Genomic DNA, 27,075 nt, shown 5'->3' on the forward strand with positions numbered 1-27,075 from the left:
CATACGATATTTAAATTATTGTATGTAAATATTAGTCTTCCATTTCCATAAAAATAGGGGTTGGTTCAGCATTCACACGAATGTACTGTTTCGAATACAGGACGTGGTATGTTCTTAGCGGCACGCAAATGCTTCCATCGAATCAGAATTCAGTTCATTAAACGCTCTAAAACGATCAATAATCTCGTTTAGTTTTTGAGCACACTACATACAAGATGTGGGAAATAGATCTATTCAAGACCCTATCCTGTTATTAAATGTTGTTTTTATTTTACATGTGTAATTGCTAAATTATAGGTGATATAATTCTTATTACCAAGTTATCAGAAAAAATTATTAAAAAATGGAAGCTGTAAAACTTAAAACATAGTTGGGAAAATTTCGTTTACCTTAATTTTGAAAACAGTTAGAGTATGTATTTAAAAAATTAATACAGCAAACTCAATGTCAGTTGAAACATTATATTACATCTTTAAAAAATTATGGTATAGTTGTCCAAACACCTTTGTGTCTAAATGCACACAATTACCAAAACTGTAGAAATTTCAAATTAAGAATTTTAGAAGAAGAAATTTTAAATTAAGACAATTTGAGAAATATTCTTATTGATACATGATACATTAATGTCTCATCAATATCCAAATGTTTTTAAACAAATCACTGCTAACACAAAAGAACCACTTGGTGGAAAGCAACGAAATATCAAAATTGTAAAACAACTCCTATTTTGTTTCCATTACCACTGAAATCTGGATTTTCTCATGTGATTAAAATCGATATTTCACCCCAAAATGGTGTTGACATACAAAATTAAATTATATATTGTTATGAAATCTTTTGAGGTGTCAAAAGACTTTTTTGTCTTTTGTTGAGGGAAATAATGAGTTTAGTCAGAAATACATATATTATATGCACGCTTTTATATTCAAGATGATTTGGCGGGAAATTATATCACTGACTTAATTTTCAACCTATGAATAAAAAATAAACTATAACAATGAAATAATTAAACTTAGAATAATCAGACGTTAAAATTAGAAAACTTTCTTTAGCATCATTTAGCAAACTTTTGTTAAAGAACTAGATTAAAATGTATTATAGCGAGAGTTAAGAGCAAGAAACAAATAAAAAACGTTATGACTCCTGAATCAATATTACTTCAATTTGCAGTTGCTATGCAGCTGAAGATTCACTAAAATTAGGTGAGCTAGGTCAATTGAAACTTGGCCCTTATTTTATTGTTTTCTTTTTTGGAAGTAGTAACTAGACGAAACTAAATCGAGTTTAGATTCAAAATGAGTTAAGTTTAGGCGGTCAATATCGATTGAACCATCCTGATAAGGAGGATTACTTTTTATATATTTGTTGTGATTTAACCAAAAACGTTGCTTTTGAGAAAATAGAGCAAAACCAATTATATTTAGACGTTGTTAGATATAGATAGAGATACGTTTTTTTTTCTTTAAAAAAACATTTTCGTTGGCTATCTGTTTATTTTCTTGTTTTTTTAGCAACGCTTCGTCAATAGTGAACCAAACTCAATAACTACTTTTAATCTAGATCATTCTATAAAATTTTTATGCGTCGGGTTATATATAGTTATGCAAGAACTATGTAAAGATTTTATTGAATTAATTTACGAAAATCTTTTAGTAGAGTACTATCTTTTCCGTATCTCTCGCTGCATTTGAACTGCAGACAAAAACTTTGCAGTACAAAAACATTTGGAGGCAAAAACACTCAATTGTAGGTTATTGAGAAAATAATTAATAAATTAAATTTAGCTTCTAACAGCAAATGTTGATAGTAATGCATTGCTCAAAGTAACTAAGTAAAAAATATATACTTCATGTTATCAAAATATGTCATTAGTTTCTTTTTTTCACTTTTTTCTTTAAACAATAAAAATTGAAACAGAAAAAGAATAATCAGAAAAATCCTTTTAAGTTATTATTTAATCGTTTATTTAGACTAAAACTGGCGATAAAAAATATTCTAAACTTCGTAATCGAGCGAATTCGTGCAAAATAATTAACTAACTTATAACTGTAATCCTAATGAATTATTGAAATTATTAAAACAAATGAAAGTAATAAAAAAATTTAGTTTCAGTCGAGCTATCGGTAGCCTTAAAATAATAATTTGTGGTTAAATATATCTGTGACTTAATGGAAGAACAATAGATATTTTTAAGTACGAAAAACTAAGTTTTTTAAAAAATTTCAAAATTTTTCAATGAATAATGCGTTACAAAAATAAAAGGTTATAATATAAAATAAAAGGACATTAGTTTCAAAAAACCAATTTCTGTATTTCGTTTTGAGTTCTACTTATCAAATATATTGATTGTTTTTGCATAAAATAATCAATTGCAGCGAAATAACACTGATTGTTCTTGTTCTAAAAGCATTGAGAACTGAGACCAAATCCATGAATTAGTCGTTATCCCAAGCTGCAACAAATAATGTCCATAAATAGGTAATTTCATACAGAAATTTTTTTTCTTTTCATTTTCATGTTTTATTAAAACAAAATTGATTTGTGAAAAGCGATGAATGCTTATTAATATATATATATATATATATATATATATATATATATATATATATATATATATATATATATATATATATATATATATATATATATATATATATATATATATATATATATATATATATATATACACAGAGAGAGAGAGATAGAGAGAGCTATTCCTAACTTGCCCATAATAATTAATTCGAAAGTTCATTTCAATAAACAAAAACTAATATAAATGAAGATCTAAATGGAAATAACATTTTTCATGTATGAATATATATTATTATTCATTTACAAAAAAAAGAACATTGAGGATGATTCAAGGAAATTCTTGAAAAAGTATTTAGAATTTGAATAATTCATTACTATTAGGTAGATTCATTTGAAAAAATAAGAAACAATTTTCACTTGTGGGCTTTAAAATTACTTTTCATAGCTCTTTAATTCAAATACTTCATATTATCATATCTTGTTTTATTGATCCGCCTATGCTCTTAATTCTGTATAATTTTTTTCAGTTTAATTTAAATTACTTTTCATTGTTTTACCTCAATTTTTTATTATCTTGGATTCTCTGTTTCACTAGTTGTATTATAATTCAACTTCTTTTCGAACAATTTTATTTGTTCTAAAATAAATTATAATATCATTACTCGATTGGGATTTTCATCATTCCAATAGCACCAAATTGACTTCAATTCAATGCATTAGAGGCTCTAACTAAAATAGAAATACTTGATTTTAATAAAATATAGACTACATATAAGCCGAGATTGAGTTTGAAACCACGCCAGTAAATTTTTTTTTTACTCTAAAACATCCAGCCCAATCCCTGATGAACTTAGCTCTTGGCAATGAGGACAACTATTAACATTATTTGATTCTGCAGGTATCGACCACCTGCCGTTTTTTCTCAATATTTAAAAGAGATAATTGGCTATTATGTGAGCACAGTTTGATCAAACAATAAATAACGTGATAATGTATTTCATGCCAAACCTTTTCCCTTGTCTAATGGAAAAGATTAAAGTTTAACTTCATGGATCCCTGGCAATATTTGACGAGATCAAGGGATCCGCGTTCTCATGTGGTACTGAACCCAAAATATTTATTTAAATTATAATAAAATAATCATTTTTACATAGAATCGTTATCAAATGGCATTTCATGAAAATAAATTAAATATTAGGAACTTATTAAAACTTATACAGACGTATGGCTATAAGTACAGCAGATATTAGATACTTTCTAAAACATTTGTTAAATGATACAAAACTTATTGCTAAACGAATAATTTGCTTGTACCATTTACAGCAAAATTCGAATAAAAATATTATTAAAACTTATATAGATATATGTAAAATAAATAACTGAATAAGTACTTTCTCTGTTTGAATGTTTGCATGAATATAAATACAGTAGATAATAGGAATTTCAATGCTTACAAACTAATGCAAAACTAATTATCTAAAGAATAATTTGTCAGTACTTCTGTTTACGTAATTGCAAATAAATATATTAGAAACTTATTAAATCGTATGCGGACGTATGTAAAATAAATATCCGAACAAATAATTTATCTGTACGAATATTTGCCTGAATGTAAATGCTGTTGATGTTTAGGAATTTAATCAAACGTCAACAGGGTGATGGGAAACTAATTGTTGAACGAATAATTTACCTTTATCAATATTTACATAATCATAAATTAAAATATTAATTTAATAAAAAGTTAACAGGGTGATGCAAAACTAATTGTTGAAAGAATAATTTATCTTCATCAATATTTACATAATCATAAATTAAAACACTAATAACCTACTAAAACGTATGAAAATACGTGCAAAATAAATATTTGAACGAATATTTTTTACTCATGTTTGCATAAATATAAATTTTTAAAACTTATAAAAAATTATAGAGATATTTCTGTAACATATATCCGAACAAGTATTTTTCGTTACCAATTTTTTTATAGCGATTACAAAAAATATTAAACCCTATGCTTACAGACGGATGCAAAATTAACAGCAGAAAAAGTAATTTGTTTGAGTGTTTGCCTGAATATAAAAAATAAAAAAAACTTGGAACATTTTTTACAGACATCGTATGCCAAATAAATAGTCTCATAAATAACTTGTCTCTACTAATCTTTGGATGCCTAAAGAAAAATGCAAATAGTAGGAACTCAGGAAAACGCCTTTAGATGTATTTTAAACAAATAACCATAGAAATAATTTGCATTTTCTTATGATTACATGAACATATAGATACAAATATTAGAAACTTTTTAGAACATATAAAGATTAATGAGCAATAAGCATTAGAACTTATCTAAAACGCCTTTAGATGCATTTTAAACAAATAACCGTAAAAGTAATTTGCATTTTCATATGATTACATGAATATATCGCTACAAATATTACAAACGTTTTAAAACGTACTGATTAAGGAGCAATAAGTATCTGAACAAATAGTTCATATATATGAATATTAATACAAACATTTTGTAATTTTAAAACTAGCTCAATTTTAAGACATTAAATTCATATCTATTTTTATAAGTGTTTGAGTGTTATAATTTTGGTATACTTATTATAACTTTATATTAAAAGTACTTAAACAAATTTTTGGACATGTTAACGCTTTTTCAATCAAGATTAATGACTAATGTATTATATTAAGAATAATCAGATTTAATGTGTGATGCACATTATGTTTACTTTATTGAATGCCGATCTGATAAAAACAATTAGATATTTGGTAGATCAGGCGATGTTTCAGCTATACGTAAAACCGAACGATCGTGAATTATTGACAAGTTCGATTGTTTCGATAATAATATTCGTTTTCGTCGTCATGAGCTTGGAATAATTATCATGTGTTCCATATAAAAACGAAATTCTTTTATTCTGAATTTTATTTCCATTCAATTTTTTGGATTCATCTAAAACTAGCCGTCTATAAATAGCTCTCGATTAAACTAGCCTTCAATTTCATACAAGCTTATAACTCGTTTTTTTTTTCCTTTCTTAAGCGTTTGTTTTTCATGACTAGATTTAAGGAAAGATCTGAATCCGAGAATCAGAAATTAAAAAGGTTCCATTTGTTATTATCTGAAGCATTTTGAGAATTCCTAAGTTTTGACAAATTAAAAGCATGAAAAATTGGTTCTCCCCGTGATTTATTACAAGGATGGGCGTCATTTTCACAATGCCACGCACAACTCCCCATTAATTTGCTTAAATATTTGAAATTAATTGCTTTGAATTTAGCAAATATTCCAGCAATAACAATTGTGAGACAACTTTTCTTCAAATTTCAATTAGTAATTGGCCTTACGCTTTGCATGTCTAAATTTTACAAATCTTTTAATTGAATAAAATTCTTTAATTTTGCGTGCCTAATTTTAACAGATTTTTTAAAAAATTTGTTAAACGAATTTTTTTAAGTCGTAATTTATTTTATTATTTCACAAATGAGTCACGCTATTTCACGATTCATGTCATTTACTGTTGTAGACAAAATACTATTTTAAAATGGGTATTGCTGAGTAAATGTGTTAACAATGGCGTTAACCATAGGGTTAATGTGCTAACCCAACAAATGCTTTCGGTAGAATGACAAGCGGGAGGGTTTTTTCGTGAAAAAATATCATCGTTTAATTAAATTTAACATTTGTCAAACTATTTTTTATTAAGTTATTTTTAAACTGACATCTGTCCGAAGTTCAAGCGAAAATGAAGTTCAAATATGATGAAGAGGAATTCACCTGTAACGCCGATAACTACCTCACTTTCCCCCGCGTGCCCTACATCTTTTTCTCCTCACTGTTTCCTTTCCACTGACTCACACGCTAGAGGTACAGCCCAAGAATATTGACCTCTACACCTCTTTTTCTTTCTCTACCTTCAATCGAGACAATTCAGAATTGTGCAAAAGTCAGCACCTGGGCTTTTTGAATGTTTTCTATTTAAGTCAAAACGATTTAGAAAAATTCACTTCCTTAAAATATTTATGTATATCGCTTGCATTTGGTACAAAAATCGAAATTGAGAACAAAGCAAACTCTTTAATTAAGTATCTAAGAATTTTTTTTTATTTAATAATAATCATCATCATAGTACTTGGCCAGACAGCCCAATGTGAGCCGATGCCTTCCTCTGAAGATTTTTCCATGATGACTTCCGATTTATCTTTGATCTCCAATGCTTTTCATTATTTGCGAGAAAATCAGACTCCACTGAGTCAGCCCATCTCAACCGCGGCCTTCCCCGCTTTTTTTTTTTTTTTCTCCAGTGGATCTAAAAAGCAGTATCTTTTTTATTGTGTTGTCGTCACTCATTCGAATCACGTGTGCGATCCAATTCATTCTATTTATTTTTATGTATTTAATAATATCAGGTTGTTTATAAATCTTGTACAGTTCAAAGTTAAATATCCTTCTCCAGCTATTGTTTCCATTTACACCACCTAGTATACCCCGCAAAATCTTTCTCTCAAATATTGCGATACAATTTTCCTCCAGTTTTGTCATTGTCCAAGCTTCAGAAGTGTATGTCAAGACTGGCCGGATTTGTTTAATAATAGCCTTGCTATTTTTCGAAAATAAGCATTTTAATCAAACTCAGTTATAATTTTATAGAAAAGCATTACACTCTCCTGTAGAAATAATGAAAAGTGCGATTGGATTTTGAAATTAAAAGTTTAAAATTTAAAACCATTTCAATATATGATACATATAAAATAGACATATTTTTGCTTTCTTTGTAGAAAATAACGATAAACATTCAAAAATATTTTCTTTTCCAATGCCCACCTGTGTTAACATCCGTCAATTCAGGCATTTACAGGGTGATTTTGTTGGCCTCTCTTTCAGGGGCACCATATTAGGTGGGCCAACGTCGCTCCCACAGAGAGGACTGATAGTACAGAGAAGGAAAGAACATCCATGCCATACCCGGGATTCGAATCCAGAACCTTTCTGATGCAAGGACAGTTCCTTGCCCCCTACGCAAGCCGGTCGGCATATTCAAAAACTATTAAATAGTGGAGTTAATGAAATGAGGATCGGTATTCATGATATATTATTCTCTTCACGTTAATATGAGAAATTGAAGTAGAATCTGACTCCAGGACTTACGAGATCCGCATAGTATGTAATAGAACAACAACCAGAAACAAACTTTTCAATTTATTCTTTTCTAGCGTGCTTCAATCATATATTTATATAAAGAAATAAATACGTATTAAAACAACCAGAAGTAAACTTTTAAAATTTTTTTTTTCCTTTTTAAATTAAGAGCAAATACAGTCGAAAGAAAATATTTCAATCTTTCTTAATTTTCTTGCGTGATTGAATCGTATGTATCAAAAGAGAAGTGGCCATTAAAGAGTAATTCTTACCTACAAGGAAAACAGACAATAGTTTTTCTTTTTGAAGAAATTAAAACAGAATCTAACGCATGATCTTTTTTCTCTTATTTTAATTTAGATCGCTTTACATTTTCAAAAGAAGTTCATTGTTTTTGAATCTGTTTTTCCATTAAGGGTTTATTAAGAATTTGATACAAAAATAAAAACAACTTGCGAAATTGCTAATGCAAATCTAAAAGTTATCAGTTCTTAATGATTCAGTTTACTCCCAGCATCTAAAGAAACTACAACAATTTAATTTCTTTATATTTAGATTCAGAATAGAGTTTGGCAGTGGTAATTTATTTTTATTAAGATTATTACACATCATTGCTCCTGCGTTCGTAGAACAAATAAGGTTTTTTTCCATTTAACAAATCCATAACAACTTTAAAAAATTTTTGAAACAATTCTTTTAATGGATCTTAAACAAGCAAAATTGTGTCTCTAAATTTAAATCATTCCATACGAAAAAAGTAGCGTGTTTATTGCAGCAACTTAAAAAGAAGGATAAAAGGTTATTTCAAGTCTTTCAGACCTTGTCAAATGAGCTTTATAATATCACGCACTTCAAATGAATTGTTGAAGAATTTTCTTCAACACTCAAGTTCACATTTGGGCAATCAACAAAAAAGCCTTTCTTCATCATAAGTGATTGCAAACAATGTGAGTTTTGAGTACGTCTCAATTACAAAGTTGAGTTTCGCAACTGGGTGGGGGAGTAAGCAGCCCAACTCCAAATAATTATTTGAAATTGAATAACGATAACAAGCCAAAAAGAAATGTTTCTTAATTTTTTACGCAACTGTTTGGACAAAATGATTTCATAGTAAGTGAAAAAGTGGAAAAATTACAGAACTCCTTTCCTAACAATGGAAAACGTGGAGTTAAAACGGAAAACAAAAGCATCGTTTTGAAAAGTTTTCAATTCTGAATGTTACACAAAACGCTTGAAATGGCAATAATCTATCATAGCTCTGAAATGTAAATATAGAAAGGATAATAACGTTTCAAAAGAAATACGAAACAATGAGTTACATTCAGAACTATTTTAAGTATTTCCGAATTTCATTGAATCTTTCATAGCATTGTAGGAATCAAGCAAATCAAATATATTGTTTATCTAAGATAATTCTATGCAAAAATAACTCTCAGTTATTCGGCATTTTTATTATTTATTTTAATCAGCATAAAAAAATTCATAGTAATTCTTGCACATTTTTAAATTAATTTAAGCTGCATAATCTTAAATGACAAAATCCAAAGTTTGAAGGAAATCGCAGAAATAGTTTTTGAGAATTAAAAATTTAAATATATGACTTTTTTTGAGATCTCGAAAAACACAAAAAGTGAAATTAACGTTTAGGGGCCCAAACTTTTGACCGCTCTTTAGTCTAAACTATCAGGACATTACTTTCCATATTGTAACTATTTTGAGACTCAAGAATCCAAATCAGTCAAAAACGGCTTGTTTCTTCAAGGAAAGTACATCTTTATATTTTATTTCATAATTTAAAATATCGTCTGAAAAAATTAACATTTATTTGGTTAGGCCATCGAATCATTAAGATCGAGTCCTAGTAAATGAAAATCTGATCACTAGACGTAAAAAAAAACACAATTTTATTAGTTTTAAACACTTTTATCAGCTGAATTGATTCAGTATGGCTAGAAAAGTCTATTAAAAATTTTAACTATTAGTAATTTTTTGTATTTATTCAATCAACTCAAAGTAAGATTTTTTTTTCTTTTCACCTCTATTTTCACCACTATTCCTCTATTCTTCTATTTATTCCACTAATTCCACTATTAAAGAAACAAATACTTTTAAACGCAACTGTAACGCCATCAGTTAATAGTTTTAATGATGTTCAAAGCAAAGGGAACACTTGGAGTTTAAAAAAAAAATGATTCTGATGTTTGCGAAAATTTGAAAGGATTTGCATGCTAGAAAGAACCAAATATGTGACTACACAATTCTATCGCTCAATTGGAACGATTCCCGTTCGAGAAGCTAGAAAAACAAGTAAAACTGAGCCTGCTTTATTTGTAATTTCAATGCAAGAGAGAGCTTCCGTAAAAAAAATTAAAAAGGAGTAATTACAACTTACGAACTGAAAAGCCGGATACGTAAATAATTAAACAAATAATGGACGGAATGAAAAGGTAAACTTTCATTGTTTCGTTAAGGCTACACAGTACCCTAAAATTCGCAAAAATATGCAAAAAAATATTTTTGCATTTTTGGGTGGCTAATGTGGTTGGGAAGTAAGTTGAAAAATTTTGCATCTGAGATTTAATTAGTTTTAGAGATATTAGGATTTTTCCGAGTTGTGTCAGACTCACAATTTGACAAGCAAGGGGGCGTGGTTAGTTTCGTTTTCTTTTAAATCTAATTTTAAAACTTTTTTTTTCAAAAAAAGACTTATTTTATTTCGATGATTATTAATTTTCACTTTCTCCAAAAGTTATCAAATTTCACTTTCACTTCTAGAAGCATTGTTGTTTATTTATGTTCGGTGTTTGATGGATGCGTTCTAAAGTTGTGTTTTTACTAAATTTTTATTTATAAAAAGTCCTTTTTAAGACTAATATTTTTTAATTTATAAATACATTCGTAACAGAATATTTGTTATACTTGATTGACTGAATATTTATATAATTATGCTAGCTATTTCTTTAATCCTATTGCTTTGTTTGTCTAAACCAGTGGTCGGCAACCTGTGGCTCGCGAGCCACAGGTGGCTCTTTTGATGTAAAGTTGCGGCTCTCCAGTTCCATACGAAAAAATTAATAAATTGTTACCAAAGCCCTTAAAAATAAGAAAAAATATTTTTAAGTACCTAATTTCTCAAGAGCTTTCTATTCTTATAATCGTTAATTACAAACCGCTACCCTCAGGCCCATCGTTAAGCCCGGTTAGAGGGGTGTCTCATTCCGACTCGATTCCGAGTATTCACCCGGAAAAGTGGCAAGTCTGTTGTCTGTTTGAGCATGCCGTTACCGACACCATGAAAAGGCACAAAAAAAGGATGATGCCTGCGACTCTGATCTTGTGAAACAGCAGACAAAACCCCGGAAATTTCTTTCAACTTGAAAAATCCAGGTTGTTTTTAAAAGTATATAGCTAGAAATGCCTTTTTCTCACGTTTTCTCTTGCTCTTTCTAAGAATAAAGACAATATCTTTGTCCATGTCGTTAAGAAAGGGAAGGAAAGAGCTCAATGCACATACAGCTGTGGTTTTCTCTATATGACTGTCCAGTTTCTTTTCACTCACCTCCCCAGTTACTTTACTGATCTGTCTTTAACTGTCCAGTACCAGTTTACAAGTACTTAGTTACTCAAAGCGTATCTTATAAATTAATATTATTATTGAATGTAAGTATAAATTTTTTATGAATATTTACTATTTGCAGTCTTATTGTTTAAATATTAAGGTAAAATTAAATTTCATTAAATATGTTGTTATTTTCTTTTTAAATTAATTCCTCAATTATTGCTTCAAAATTTAGGTATAGGACTTTTTTCAAAAAAGAAAAAAATATTTTTTTTAAAAATATATATGGGAAAAAATTGATTTTTATGAAGTAGATAAAAAAATTTTATTCTCTTTTCCCCTGTAAAATGATTAAAAGAAAGAAAAAAGAGCAATTAAATTTTTTTTACGTTACTTATATTCATTAGTAGGAGCTGGAGATGGAAGCAGATAAATCACATTTGAATTCTAAATATAGGAATTTTTTTTCCTTTTTTTAAATAGTTATTTACTAAGCTTTTTAATTTTGTGTTTAAAATAGTAATTTATTTTTAAATTTAATTTTTTCAGTTGAGATTATTTTTCACAGATCTTATTTAATTTAAATTTCAAAAATCAAATTCTATATTTGTTCGTAGCATTTGTTTTTATAATAAGTTCAAACTGCAATCCGTTATGAACAAAACTATACTAATGCTTATTTTATTAAAAATGTAATGTGTTTAAAAATAGAAAAGCTTCAGTTTTTTTTTCAATAATTATTTTTTTTCTTCATCTTTTTTGTTACTATGTTGATGTATTTCGTATGTATTTAATGTTTTTTATTTATATTTAAGATTTAAGTTAACAATTTTCCATTTGTTTAAGTTAATTATTAGTAAAAAGAAACTTAATATTTTTGTAATTATGTAAAAACTCAATTCACAGTTTTGTATTAAAAGGCACGATAATTAACAAAATAAATAATTAACAAAATTGTACTTTAACTGCCTTAACCAGAAAAAAAAAATTTTTTTTGCGATTTAAGGGTATTTTTTTTTATATTTTAAAAAAAGACTTAAACATTCTTCGGTAAAGCATTATTTACAAATCATCAAATTTTACAAATATTTATTTGTGATTTATCATGCTGCAATGTTTGAATACATAGTTAAATTTTTTTTAAAGTTTTATTTATTATTTATATAGTATTATTTTTATATAAAGAAATATTCGGATAAAAAATTTAGCATTTTACAAATTTAAGGCAAGAATGCGTGAAAAAATTTAACCCAGAAAAAAAGAACTATTTCTGTATCCCCATTCAGGATTTTAGTCACAGCTCTTATATTAATAACAATGTAGATTATAAAATGAATAATAAAAATAAATAAAATTATTAAATGAAAATGAAAAATAAAATTTTAGTAATAAATAAGTATTAAAAATAATTATTCGCAAATCAAATTACTAAAATTAAATAAATACGCATATAATATTTGAAATGCATCAGAAAGAATCCTACTTAGATTAAGAGTTTTAAAAAAATGCACGAGTCATAATTGATGTCTGATAATTTTTAAGTTTAGTGTTTCAGTTGAACAAATACAAATTTAATTTTCATCTACATTTTTTAAAGCCTTTGATGTGTATCACATGTTATTATCATGTAAAACATGATGTTATGAAAAGACCACCCTTATTATAAATTTTTATAAACCTTGTCAAAAATAAAGATATAAATCTACTTCAGCGGATGTAGTAAATTAAAATTTAAAAGGGAAAAAAGAAGCATATAAATTTAAAAAATATCTAATGCAATATATTGATATAATCTTTATAATAATAGTAATAATAACAGGCCTGTTTAATTGCCAGGTGAATGTTGAAGTTTTTAATTTATAAAGTTATTTAATTTAGTAAAAAATCGTTAATCGCCTTTTTACACTCGCCTTCCTCAACAGTGATTTATTTGTTTTCGATTGTTAAAATTCTAACGTGTGACCTCTATCTGTTCGTTTTCGCGTTCACTTGAAACAAAATTTCTTTAAATGCATATTAAGAGCGGTCATTCCGAATTTCCTGCATATTATTAAATTTAGCAATCAAATACATTAATGTTGTAACTTTGCGTATAAAAGGTATTTAAAATAATAGAAGATCGTTACTTTCAGTGACTTTTATTAAATTAATTTTTTAAAAAAGTGTTAAATTATTTGAGTTGGAAAGCTCGAGGCTCTATAAATGTTTACAATAAATAGAAAATAAATAGAAATTACAATAAATAGAAAAAGTATGTGACCATCGTTTCTAGCACTTCATCATAAGTCGATTTAACGTTTGCCTTGACAAAAAAATGCAAAATTTATTTAAATGTTTAATAATTAAGTGCTTAAAAATTGTTTTTAACAATAACAAGAATAGACGGTACATATTTCTTAAAAAAGGAAAATTGTGAAAGAATTCTGATATAATATAAATGAATATTATTACGGAATTGCTATGAAAAATTAAAAAGAATTATTATAAAATCTATCTGATAAGATTGTGTTTCGTTGCACATTCAATAAAAAAAAGCGCGTTTTCTGTTGAAAATTTGACAAGAATTAGTAAGAAAATTTACAATTTTCATCGAATTTTAATGACCCAAGTATTCTTATCCCCCCCTCAAAAGAAATAATTTAAAAAAATTAAATAAAAACTAAATTTTAAAAAAATTATTAGCGCATTTTAAAAATAAAGAATAAATATTATTCTGTATTCAAAACCGTTTTTTTAATTAAAAATCATATATACATAAAAAAATATTATAGTATTAAATCAAAAATTTTCAGTGGCTCTTTAAAAGCGGGAAATTTTGTAAAATTGTAACTTTTGGCTCTTTCATTTCAAAAGGTTACCGACCCCTGGTCTAAACCAATGTTACGTGTATTTTAGCCGATACAGGTTACATATAAATTTTAAATGTGAAAAAATATAATACTATTAATATTCAATTAAATTAGTGTTTTTGGACCAGCAATAAGTTTGTTTATAATATATTAAGAAAGTAGGACTGTACAAGCATTTTTAGTTTTGGTTTTATGGTTCTCTTTACTTTAAATGTCATTTTCTCAGACTTTCTTTTTTGTTGATGCCACTGTTTTCGATTCCCTAAGGTTTTTTTCCCTTTAAAGATAAAGCCTTGAAATTTTTTGTAGAAACTTTTATGTATATACAGACCAAAAGTTAGTATGGATTTCAGTGTGAGATGTATAAATTTTTTTTAATAAAAATTTGAAGTTGGAGTTTTTAGAATTTTTGGGTTTTCCACGTGTTTAGTAACGATAAAAATAATTAAGATTCAACTAAGGATCAGAGCATCAAATCCATGCTAACTTTTGTTCCTAATAATCTAAGATATTTATATTATTTAAAATAACTAAAAAATTTTGAAAATTAAAAAAGTTATAAAAATTTAAAAAAATCCTGAATTTTTTAAAAAAATTTAAATTTTTTAAATTGTGGTTTGTCGATTTGCCTTTTCTTTTTGAAAATCAGTTTAATAATATAATAAAAATGAAAATCTATTATTACTTTTAATATTACAGGCCTTAAAATTTTTTTTTAAAAAAGGGTACCGTGTAGCCTTAACTTATATTTATTTTACGCTAATTATTGCCAGCCTGGAATTTCACACGAAAAGTTTCCTGGTTGTGGTAAATTATACAACCAGTCGGATTGTTATAAAAGTTTGGTCGTCAAACATATGCTATATATTTAATTTCCTTTTAGCTTAAAAAATTTTAACAAGACTTTAAACGTAGATAAAATTAAAATAAGATGGTGAAATTCTCCAAATTAATTTACAACCACATACAAATAAAAGTTTATAAATGATGTCATCTGTCGCTGAAAATCATAAGTATAAGTTGTCATTTTTGAAAAAAAAAGTATTTTCATATGCTTCATAAAAGAACCTCAATGTTAATATACATTACTGTAAAAATACCTCCACAAATGGTAATATTTATATTTTAATCGATAGATAAATTAAAAAAAAAAAAAAAACTCTAAACTTCGAATGACTGCAATCGCTCTGAAGGATTTTGAGAATGTTGCACAATGTTTTCCCTCCAATTTGGTACATTTTGGTACATATTAAGCTTTATGAAATAATATTGATATGTGCTTAATTAATAAATGTAAAATAATTGGTGTAATCCTTAGAATTTTCATAAAAGAGGATTCTTAATATATACAGTAATAAAAGCACCAAGCAATTATCGTTCTTGGATAAAAGTAAAAAAATGAACAGCGTTATGAACAAAATATTTTGACATATTTCTCAAACTACTTTCAGATTATCATATTTAAATTATTTTTAATTCGGAATGAAACATTAATTTTTTTAATATTTTTTTTAAAAATTATGTTGTCCAAAAATTCAGTTTGAGAGATTAATTTTACATACTTTAGAAATTACGAACAAAACTTTGTAACAGCAGCTGCCAACAGTTAAAACAAAATTCAATAGAAAAAAGAAATAATATTGATATGTGATTATTTAATAAATGTAAAATAATTGGTGTAATGTTTAGAAACTTTATAAAAGAGTCATTTTTAAAATTGTTTTCCGACTATTAGTTTAAAAACTTTTGCAATATACAGCGTTGGAAAACTCTCTTTCGTGAGATTATTTCCAATGCATTATTCTACAAACTATGCAAAAATTTAAAAATAATTTTAATAATCAAATACAGTACACAAGTACATTTAAAAAGATTTTTTAAAAAAATTCCACGTTTGACTTCGAAAAATGAAAATTATCAGTAACTGAATAATTAAGAAAAACTGTTTAAATACTTGTCAGAAGTTAATTGACCAATATCATATAATCAAATGGCAAATATCATATAATTTAAAAATTTTTTCTTATTTCAACTTTCTTAAGAATACTAAATCATTAATATAGTTCTAAAGCGATTTAAATTGTTAGATGTGATACGATGTTATAACATGTTTCGATCAACTGTAAGTTACTTTTAAATTTTAGTTCTTTTCAACAATGTTTTAAGATTAACGCTTTTCAACTTGTTAAAACTTCATAGAATTCTTTTTTGTGGTTTACTGATCGAAAACGATTATAAAGAGAACACCAACCTAGATAATAACAGTTTTTAAACATCTTGATAAGATGATTAACCATTGTGGTACCTTTAATGATCTAGCAGATTTGCTTGTTATTTTTGTATACTCGTGATGGTTAAACGTGATCTTTCATGTTTTGGCGTAAACAATATTTCTTTTATTACAGTCACGGTATTAACATGACAATACGCGCTGTACCATAACATCTGATTCTCTGATCAAAACTCATGTTAAGCATAAATGATTTTTATCGAATACAATGTTTTTAGTTTGTAAAAAAAATAGTTTCCGGATTGCAGATTGTTACCCTTTTATATAAAGAAGAAACGAATACGTGCAATCACGTATGTCAAACCAAAATAAAAATCGATTAATCGTGTGAACTCAACCGGTTTGTAACTGTCCCGACAAATATTAGTATTATTTTTTACTTTTTTCATGATTCACAAAATACCGATCTCTACTAAATAGTTTTTTACGATTCCATCGAGATAGTATGTTAGAATTGAACTGTTTTTTTTAAAACCAATCATGATAATTTGAAGTTACTTAGTTCACTTATAAGCTTTTAATCGGTGAAATTAATCAGACGGGTTAATTCACGTAGTTGTCTAGTGAATCATTTATCTTAATTGAAAATTCCCATTAAACTGAGCGTATTGAATCAGCGATTCGATTTAAATAAATCATTCTCGTGAGTTTTTCCATCAATTATTCGAGACAACTTAAATCACAGATTAGACTAAACATATTCAAGATTCTAAAAAAAAAAAAATCCTAATCCTCGGAATGATTTGAATTATTGGAGTTAAACCAATAGTTTGTAATTAACGCATTCCATTCATTTAAATATAAATCAATGGTGCCGAACTGTAAAATCAAATGAGAGAATTCGATACCATCTGACGCAATTCAGATTATCAAATTGAGATTAGTGGACTTAGAATAATAATAGATGGATATTAAAGGGTTCAAATGCTTCAAAAATAATAAATGTGACCAACAAAATCATCTTGAAAACTGCGATGATTATTTAGAATAACTGATTCAGTAACGAACCAAATTATACTAGTATTAGGATATACGCCGAAGAGCCATTACATTATGACCACCCTGCTAATAACATGTAGGACCACCTTTAGCCCTCAAAACTGATGCACCCGCAGTGGCATTTGATTCCACAAGGTGATGATAGGTAGTCTGAGGTATCTGGTACCGAGCGCTCACCAACTGGTCCTGCAATTCCCTCACATTGCGAGGGGGTAACGTGGCAGTACGAATTTGGTTTTCCAAGTAGGACCACAAATGCTCTATTGGATTAAGGTCAGGTGAATTTGGGGGCCAAGACATGACTTGAAAGGCACTGGAGCCTTCCTCGAACCAATCCATGACGGTTCGACCCTTATGACATGGTGCATTATCCTGTTAATAGACACCATCCCCCGCAGGAAAAACTGTTGCCATGAATGGGTGAACCTGGTCTGCAACTATGTTGAAGTAGCTTACAGACGTCAGGGATTGTTCTATGAGGATTATGGGTCCCAATGTGCCCCATGAAAACATTGTTCCTGGGCGAGAAACCATGAAAACCTGGGTGAGCCCATTGTTATAGATGGAGTGTGGTCACAATATAATGGCTCTTCGGTGTATTAAAAACTGACTAAATTAATAAACATTAAAAAGTAAGAAAAAGAGCAATGTAGAAAACAATACAACTAACTTACTTTATTAAGTATTTTTCATATAAATAATGAAAAATACTTTACTTTTTATTTTTAAACTTTTGTTCTTCAATTTATTTGTTTGTTATTGCACTATAAACTTTCATTATTTCAATATAAACAATAAACCTTCGAAGAACAGATTGGATCAAAGATCTAAAAATAAACGTACGAAATATTTTCAAATGAGGTATTAGAGGATAGAAAACGTGACTCCCAATCTCAAAATCCTGGGGATGGACCCCCGAGCTATGGAAACATTTTTAATAGAAATCCCTATCTTTTATTGCAAATTTGGATTTTCCATTCAAAAGAAGTACCTCAATTTTAGATACAGGTTGCAAAATTTCGGTTCTTGGGTGAAGCAATATACAAAGGTCGTTGAAATTGATAATTATCGTGAGATACACATCAGATCTATGAAAAAAAAAATAAAAAACCTATCTAATGATACCAAACTCGACCTTCATTGGGAGTTGCCCTAGCATCAGGGGTTGACGAAGTGTGGTCGAGTTTGGTATCCTTAGATAGGCTTTTAATATCATTAAAATGTCTATTTGTATTTCTTATAAGTATTTCTCGACATTATTTAAAACTATTTTTACACCATATTATGTTCATTTTGAAATTAAAATATCACCTATGAACCAAAATACTACAACTTAAGTGTCGAAATGGTGTAAGTTTTTCTAGAAAATCCAGATTTACGAAATATAGGGACAGAGAAACAGATTAAAAATACAAAGAAAATAAGGGGGAAATAATAGATTTCTAGAGAGAAGAAGAAAAATTATTGATGATTCAAATGTTTTTAAAAAATAATAAAAAAGTGAAGAAAAAAATGCCAGAAAATAAAATAAGAAAAAGATATAATCACGTCGTCAGCTCACACGATTATATCAGAAATAAAAAGTGCTTTCTAATATTGTATTAATATATCCAAAACAAAATATATTCCATGTAAAGAGCACCAAAAAGTTGGAAAAAAATTAAAATATAACGTATTAAGCAAAAAATATAAAATAGAATAAAACATATCCAGCAAAAAAAAAATAGATAGATAGATAGCAAAAACAAGTTACGACAAACAAAAATAATGTTTGAAAATGAAAAAAAAACTTAAGAATAGAAAGATTAAAAAAACATAACATTAGAGCTGCCAGTCGAATGTACCATGAAAAACAAAACTAATTAAAATAAATAAAGGAAGATCAAGTTCTTTCAAAAAAATGGAGTAAACGAACGCTTGTCCATATGTGGAAAATCTTCATTTAATCACTTTTTTAATGTTATTCTACTCTATCTTCATTTAATCTTTCTATATTTCTCTTGCGTAACCTTGTTGACTCAACATTACTAACCTAAGATGAAGTCAGGTGAATCTAGGAAAGAACTATTGTGCCACAAAAGTTTTCAAGAAATAATTTCTTCCAATAGTACTAACTTGGTTTACTTATAGCACGCAAGCGTGTCGAATTTTATCGCTTTTTGTTTGTTCTTATTTTGATTTCATTTTTATTTATTTTATTGATAAACCAAAAGTTTAAACCTGATATTAGAGTTACTTTTCTTTTAAGTAAATCTTATAACAACGGCGTTAGGAAAAGGATGTTTACTGAATAGTATAAAGATATGAATAATTAAAATATATTTTCGCTAAACGTTAACTAATAGATACAATTTCGTTGACCTCGGAACCATCTTGTAAATGTCATTATACCATTAAATTGAATTTACACAATTACAGTTGTATTTTTCAAATAATTTCCTAATAAATCCCTTAACGGGTAACTAATTTTTCGTAAATAACATTTAACTTTATTACAGTAATATAATTTCCTTCAACATGTCAATGTCAAAAAATTTATATATATATAAATGTAATATATATATATATATATATATATATATATATATATATATATATATATATATATATATATATATATATATATATATATATATATATATATATATATATATATATATAACACAATAAAGTGGATAAAAGAAATGAGAGATTAACGAAGAAAATTAAGAAAAAGAAAATATGAATAATAATTTTTATTACTGCTCATTAGCTGCAAGTATATAGAACCCATGAAATAAGTTCAAAATACAATACAAAATACAAAAACAATATTAGAAAGCTCTCTTTTTCGCTGTTATAATCGTGTGAGCTGACGGCGAGATTATAGAGATTATAGATTCCGGATGCTTTAATTTTTTTTAAATTTTCAAATATTTTTAAGAATTTTTTTATTTAATGATAGTTTTTCTTCTTCTCTTTAAAATAATATTTTTTCCCTGTTTTCTTTATATTTTTAATTTTATATTTAATTTTATATTTATATATGTATATATATTTATTTATTTATTCTTATCGTAACAAAATATAATAGGTTTTCTATTTAAGTCTCAAATTTGTAAGTTCAATAAAGATTATTTTAATCACATATGATGGGAGCTGATAAAACTGTTAAAATTTATAAATCACGTTGAAATGAATTGTCCATTTTTTATAAGTTATTAATTGAAGCTTAATTTTTGGTTTATTTGATTAAGAAAATACGAAGTTAAATTAAAACATAAGTTATATTTTGCAGAATAATAAAAATAAATTCCAAAGATTAATATTTACTTAAAAATTCACAAAAACTTTACGGGAAAATTCTAGTAAATTTTCTTTGCCTCTTCAAGCGCATACTTTTTTCTATTTCCAAGTTTCTAAAAATATATACTAAGGATGTGTATTACAGAACACCCTGCATAACTCTAAATTAATTAATAATGATAATAATTGCATAGAATTTACAGCTTAGAGTCAAAACATTTATTAAAGTCATTTATATAGAGTATTAGTAAATGTTTCAATAATAATTTCTGTTTGCAAGTGAAATAGTAATATTTATTTTATAAATGCCAATGGACATATTTAATTATATTGGAAATATTCTTTTTCTATTAATAGTTTTGAAAACTACAGAGATTAACCTTGTGAATCATTTCCCAGGTCAACAAGCAGAGTCTAACGACCTCAGTCCATTATCAATGTCACGCCGTCAAAATATTTATTTCGAACAAAAATGCGGAAAAAAAACATAAAAGCTTTCCGTAATTTTTTTTCCGGTCATAATGATAAATAATTTTAACGGCATAAACTAATGAATGACAGTTAATAATTTTTGTCTCAAAAGGAAAGCGGAAAAAATATTAATGACATAAAATTTTATAATTATTTCATGCTGCAAATTGAGTGCTTGTGGCAAGGACATTAATGTTAATTTTAGGTATAAAAAAAAAGTACCTTAAACTTTGAGATCCACCACAGATGCATAACAACATGCACACAGAGAAACTATCTTGGAGCTTTTTTATTATTATTACTATAAATATTGCTTCACGTTATTATTTATTCATATTACATTGTATTCAAGAATAATAATTATTAACCTCTTAATGGTCGCATAGTTTTGAAGAAAACGGTCATAAAAGTGCCTATTTTGTTTTATTCAAAAAAATTAAATAAAACTAAGCGTATGTACAATATAAAAAAGACGTATTTTTGAAATTCGATTTCTCAGGTACTATTCTGCCGTTATCGCTTGAACTTTGTATTTTGCCATGCAAAACTATATTCTTTGAAATGATGTAAAAAATTTTACACCTTACAACTAATTTTTTTTTAACAATTGTTAAATAAAATTTTAAAAAAATTAATAAGTATTTACTAAAAGTTTTTTTTTTTTTTTTGCATGAAATTATCTTTAGATAAATACATTTTATAATTGTGTACAAAAGCTATTAATTCGCATAAAAAATTCTCGAGATATCGCGAAATACGTGAAAAATAAAATTAACATTAAGGGGTCCAAACTTTGGACAGCTCTCCTGATCAAGCTATTGGAACCATATTTCTCAGATTTCTGTTATAACCCCTAATTTTAATGATCAGAAATTCGAATCCGTCGAAATAAAGGTATGTTAATTGAGAGAAAGTACATTTTTGTGTCTGATTTCGTAACTTAAATTATCATCTGCACTAATTAATTAACATATTTGAGGTCACCCCTCGAGCGATTAAGTCTTAGAACGTGAAAATCCGATTTTTATATCAAAAGTTATTCATGGTGGTTCGCTGTTTTTTTTTTGTTTTTTTTCCTCGCACTGTACATGTTTGATAAGTGTTGACATCTAGTTTAAAATAAAATATCTCTAAACACATTACAAATAGTCTGGTACTATCATCTAGTGTATAGATTGAGAAATAAACACGATTCCGGGCATAAGAGATGGATTGTTTTTATCTTTTTGGCACTTTACTTTTAAACACTCCAGACTGGAAATATCACGGACGCGAGAAATAGAGGGGCGAAACTTAACCCAGTTATTTTGACGGAAGAAGGAAGAGGTTAAACTATATAAAACTGCCAATCACAATTTTGTAATTTACAATAATTATTTATTTATGCATAGTGGTGCATTGAAGACATTTGACGACTTCTTTTACATAAACTTCCCGCGTCCCGCAATTATTGTGTAAGAATTGTGTAAATATGTAGAATTATGTAAATATGTAGCTTAACAGAAAGAAAGTAAACAAAAAAAAAGTAAATAAAGAAAATGAAGGAAATAAAAATGAAAATATGACCACCGAAGCCGACGTCTTCAGGGGGTACCGGCCTCGGTAGCCATAAAAACAAAACCATTTCTAATTGAGGGAGAATCAAATGCCTAAATTAACTCCCTCAGTACCCCGATGGTTTTGTATAGAAGTCCAGGAAAAAAAAACATGCAATATAAATAACAAGTTAAGAAAAGAAACTCAAACAAAACTTATAAAGTAAACTTATAAGTGCAATAGAAGTTTTTTGAAAAAAATTCAGCTCATTAAGTCTAACTTTATTAGATATAGCATAAGAAATCATACATTTTAATTTTTGGCCTATTTTTGCATGATTTAGGGAATTTTTATAATCTATTTCTTTTTATTTTGGCGGTGAAAAAATATATGTTCATACATGCAAATATATGAAAAAATATATGCTCATATAATAAGATAAACATAAAAATATGCCAAAATGATACTTGAATTGAATTTTTTATTTTTCTTAAAACTATTTTTCATTGTATTTAAAAACCCTGAACAACGGAGGATAATGTTCTTACACAAACAATCGAAAGGCATACAAACAGAAAAAAAAATCAAAAAGAAATATTTTAAGACATAAAATTGTATCAAACGTGGTGCAATATATTAGACGCGTTGCTTCTGGAGTTTAATCTATTTAGAAAACTCAGTTGCGTAGCTAAAAGGAACAAGAGGACAGACACATCTGTCTCTAAGCTCTGCATCAGACAAATGTCTAATTCATGCAATTTAAATTGTTCGATTTCATTAAAAAAATTTCTTTAAAAAAAAGTAGTGATCTAAGCATATTTTACACGAGTATGACAACAAGAAATGTCATACAAACAATATCAGTTTAATTTGTAGAATTAAGTTTCCGGACACTCCACTCGTCATCTAATTAGTCTAAAAAACAATCATGTGATTTATTTATGATTATTTCTCACTGAAATCTGACGCTTAGCATACTTTGTTCGATTTTATTTAGATGCAAACTAATAATCCTTATAAAGTAACACTATAACCACATTTTCCAGATGGCCGCTACCTGCCATATTGGGAGAGTGAAGAAATCAAATCAGTGGAGAAAAAAAAAGTATCTTTGTTTTTAGTACGCTTTGTGTCTGATTACGTAACTTAAAATATCATCTGCATATAATAATATTATAATTAGCACATTTAAGTTTAGCCTTTCGAACCGTTAAAACCGTATCTTATGCGTGACAGCTAAATCATTAGAACGAAAATAGTTAATATGTCCTTTTTTTATTTTACGCACCGTAGTCTATTACATTAAAAGATTAAGGCACTGAAGTGAAATTCCAGATTCACAGGAAATTTAAATAACAGAATAATAAAATAAAAAAATGAAAAATTATTTTTTTTTTAGCCTACTTACCGCACACACCGCTGCCAATTTGTCTTGAATTCCAATTAGGACAGTCAAAAAGGGACGATTCATTGCCTGAGCATTGGGGATCTTCATACATAAATTGACTGGAGTCATTACTTCGAGGAAACCAACGATTCAGATGACCACCCGTAAATCCTAGTTGTCGGCACATTACTTGTAGACTGTTTTCGGTCCAGCTGAGAGGGAAATAAGACACATTTCTTTAATTGTATTTGAGGAGAAGTTGATGAGCATTTCATTTTAAACATCTTACTTTTTTTCTATAAACACATTTTCAAAGCTAGCTTCCCATTCCAGAAAATTGGTTCAACTTTCAACCATTATATTGGTTCCTTAATTCATAATAACGTAAATTTTGCTGCAATTTCATCATGGAGTTAAATTGAACCAAGTTCCTGTTCAAGTTGAATCATTATATCGTATAATCAAGTTTAATAAGGTTCAATTTATCACCGTATTAAGAAACTATAATACCGTAATGAACTATACACCTTAATAAATTATACACCGTGAAACCTTGATGAAGAGTTAAATTAAACCAAGTTTTCATTCAAGTTTATCCTTAGTATTGTATAATCAAACTTATTAACACCGAAATGTATAATGAACTAAATCGTGAAACATAAATAAGTCGAATCTGATCTGAACAAATCTGAAATCGAACCACAGCAACATGTAATCAAGTTTAAGTATGTTCAATTCATCATCATATTAGAGAACTATAATACAGTAATAAATTATACACTGCAAAACCATAATAAAGAGTTAAATTTAAGCAAGTTTACTTTCAAGCTGAACTTTAGTATTGCATAATCAAGCTAACTAACATCAAAATGAACTACACATCATGAACTTATACAGTGAAACTTTAATGAGGAATTAGATTAAATCGTGTTTTTCTTCAAATCAAACCATAGCATCGTGTAATCAAGTTTAAGAAGGTTCACTTGGGTACCGTATTAGGGAACTAAAATACAGTAATAAACTATACACGGTGAAATTATAATAAATAATTAAATTGAACGAAGTTTCCATTCTAGTTGATTTTTAGCATTGTATAATCAAGCTAACTCTCACGAAAATGTACTATACACCATGAATCTTTGATAAGGAATTAGATTAAATCATATCTAGTTAACTCGTATCTAAGATTAAATCGTATCTAATCACATCTCTTCAAATTGAACCATGACAACGTGTAATCAAGTTTAAGAAGGTTCAATTGGGTACCGTATTAGGGAACTAAAATACCGTAATAAACTATATACCGTGAAACTATAATAAAGAATTAAATTTATCCAAGTTTCCATTCAAGCTGAACTTTAGCATTGCATAATTAAGCTGACTAATACCGAAATGTACTACACACCGTGAACCATAACGTGAAACTTTAATAAGGAATTAAATTAAATTATATTTCTATTTAAATCGAATCATAGAGCATCAAGTATAATAGTTTAAGAACGTCACTCTTTGTAAAAAATTTGATCGATATTATACTTTATCACGTGACAAAATTTCTAACAACAGTAGATTTTTAAAATGTATATAATATTTATAATACAAACATTGAATTTTTAATGAATGCAGAATGCATATATAATGTTTATACCATACAGAATGTGACAAGAAATGTAAAGAACCAAAGTCAGAACTAATTTCTCAATATAACGATGTCCTCAAAAAGTAATTTTGTATAGATATCAGTTAATTTTTGTTTCTTTATAACTATGCAACGTTCTATGAAATTGACTATTATAGTCAACCAAATGCGAAGTTATAACATGTTATTTAATAAGTTTCATCTGCTTTGAATTCAGTTTATGCATATTTAGGTCAAAATTTGGAAACCGTTCCGATTTCTAAGCTATCAGAGCTGATATATTTGTAGAACACTGAACATACGAGTTAAGTTAAAAATATTTGACAGCAAGCTTTAAGAGAAGCGAACATTTTTAGCCATTAAACTATACAGTACCTTATTATTTTCCATACAAATTTTTATGTAGAATAAGTAATAAGAGCGTATGTATTAGTTATTTATTACTGGTAATATACCAGGTAGCTCAACTAGTGGAGTAAATCTGCAACGCTACCTTCATAAATCTAAATTTCAGATTGAATTAGCAGATATATAGCAAACTTAGAATAGATATTTATACATTATACATAAAACTTCGTATCCCCTAAGCTTAATTTGAATGAATTCTAAAGAGAAGTGAAGAAATCCTTATACAGTGTAAATCTGTCATCAACTTACAGAAAAAGAATACTTTTCCTTACTTTTTGTTCTATGTTATGTTCTCTCAATTCGGCTTTCTTTTAATTTTCATTTCAAATTAGTTACGACTCATTTTAAAAATGAGACTAAATAATTTTTCTTCAATTTTTTAAAAAGTAATTTGAGAGTTAAAGATGTTTGCAGATGCTATGGTAATCTGCAGCTTCCGCTATCAGTTTTCCCTACCGGGTAATATGTTACGTTTGTATTGTATTTTGACCTGAAGAAAGAACAAATATACTACAATTTGTATCGACCTGTCGTTATTGATTTTCTCATTTATTCACGTAATAAGCAAATAATTATTAGCAACGTCCCTCAACTTTAAGGCTTGTGCTTCGTTCGTTTTAAGTATCTTGCGGATGGCATTTTACGTATAAAAAATAAAGTAATGAAAAAACTATAACATACTAATTACTTATTCTAACATTTTCAATATACATTAAAAATTGATTCCGGCAAACGAGAAATATCAAACTTTTGAAACCTTCACAACGATTTTTAATGTAACTTACTTTAGACATCTTTAAAATATTTACCAGTTCAAACTTACTTAAATTTTTTCTGATACTTAGTACAATAAAATTACATTTGGTCGTAATAGCTACTATAACTCTTATCTCACTCTGATAGTCTACATATATTCGTTTGTACCTTTGTATAAAATTGAATCATAATTAAAATTTTTAACATGGGGTCTACAAATC

The 27,075-nt window shown here is 27.4% G+C and overlaps 1 protein-coding gene across 1 annotated transcript in view; it reads right to left on the reverse strand.

Moving 5' to 3' along the window:
* The window catches only part of bark (C-type lectin domain-containing protein bark beetle), a 95,824-nt gene that overhangs the window by 33,527 nt on the left and 35,222 nt on the right, over nucleotides 1-27,075 (reverse strand). The window contains exon 3 of the mRNA XM_087159654.1: nucleotides 24,073-24,263. Within this exon, the coding sequence (XP_087015780.1) occupies nucleotides 24,073-24,263 (191 nt within the window). The remainder of the gene's footprint in view (nucleotides 1-24,072; nucleotides 24,264-27,075) is intronic.

This window comes from Parasteatoda tepidariorum, chromosome 3 (genome assembly GCF_982258835.1).
Source record: "Parasteatoda tepidariorum strain Cologne lab strain chromosome 3, Ptep-v5.0, whole genome shotgun sequence".
Lineage (NCBI taxonomy): Eukaryota > Metazoa > Arthropoda > Arachnida > Araneae > Theridiidae > Parasteatoda > Parasteatoda tepidariorum.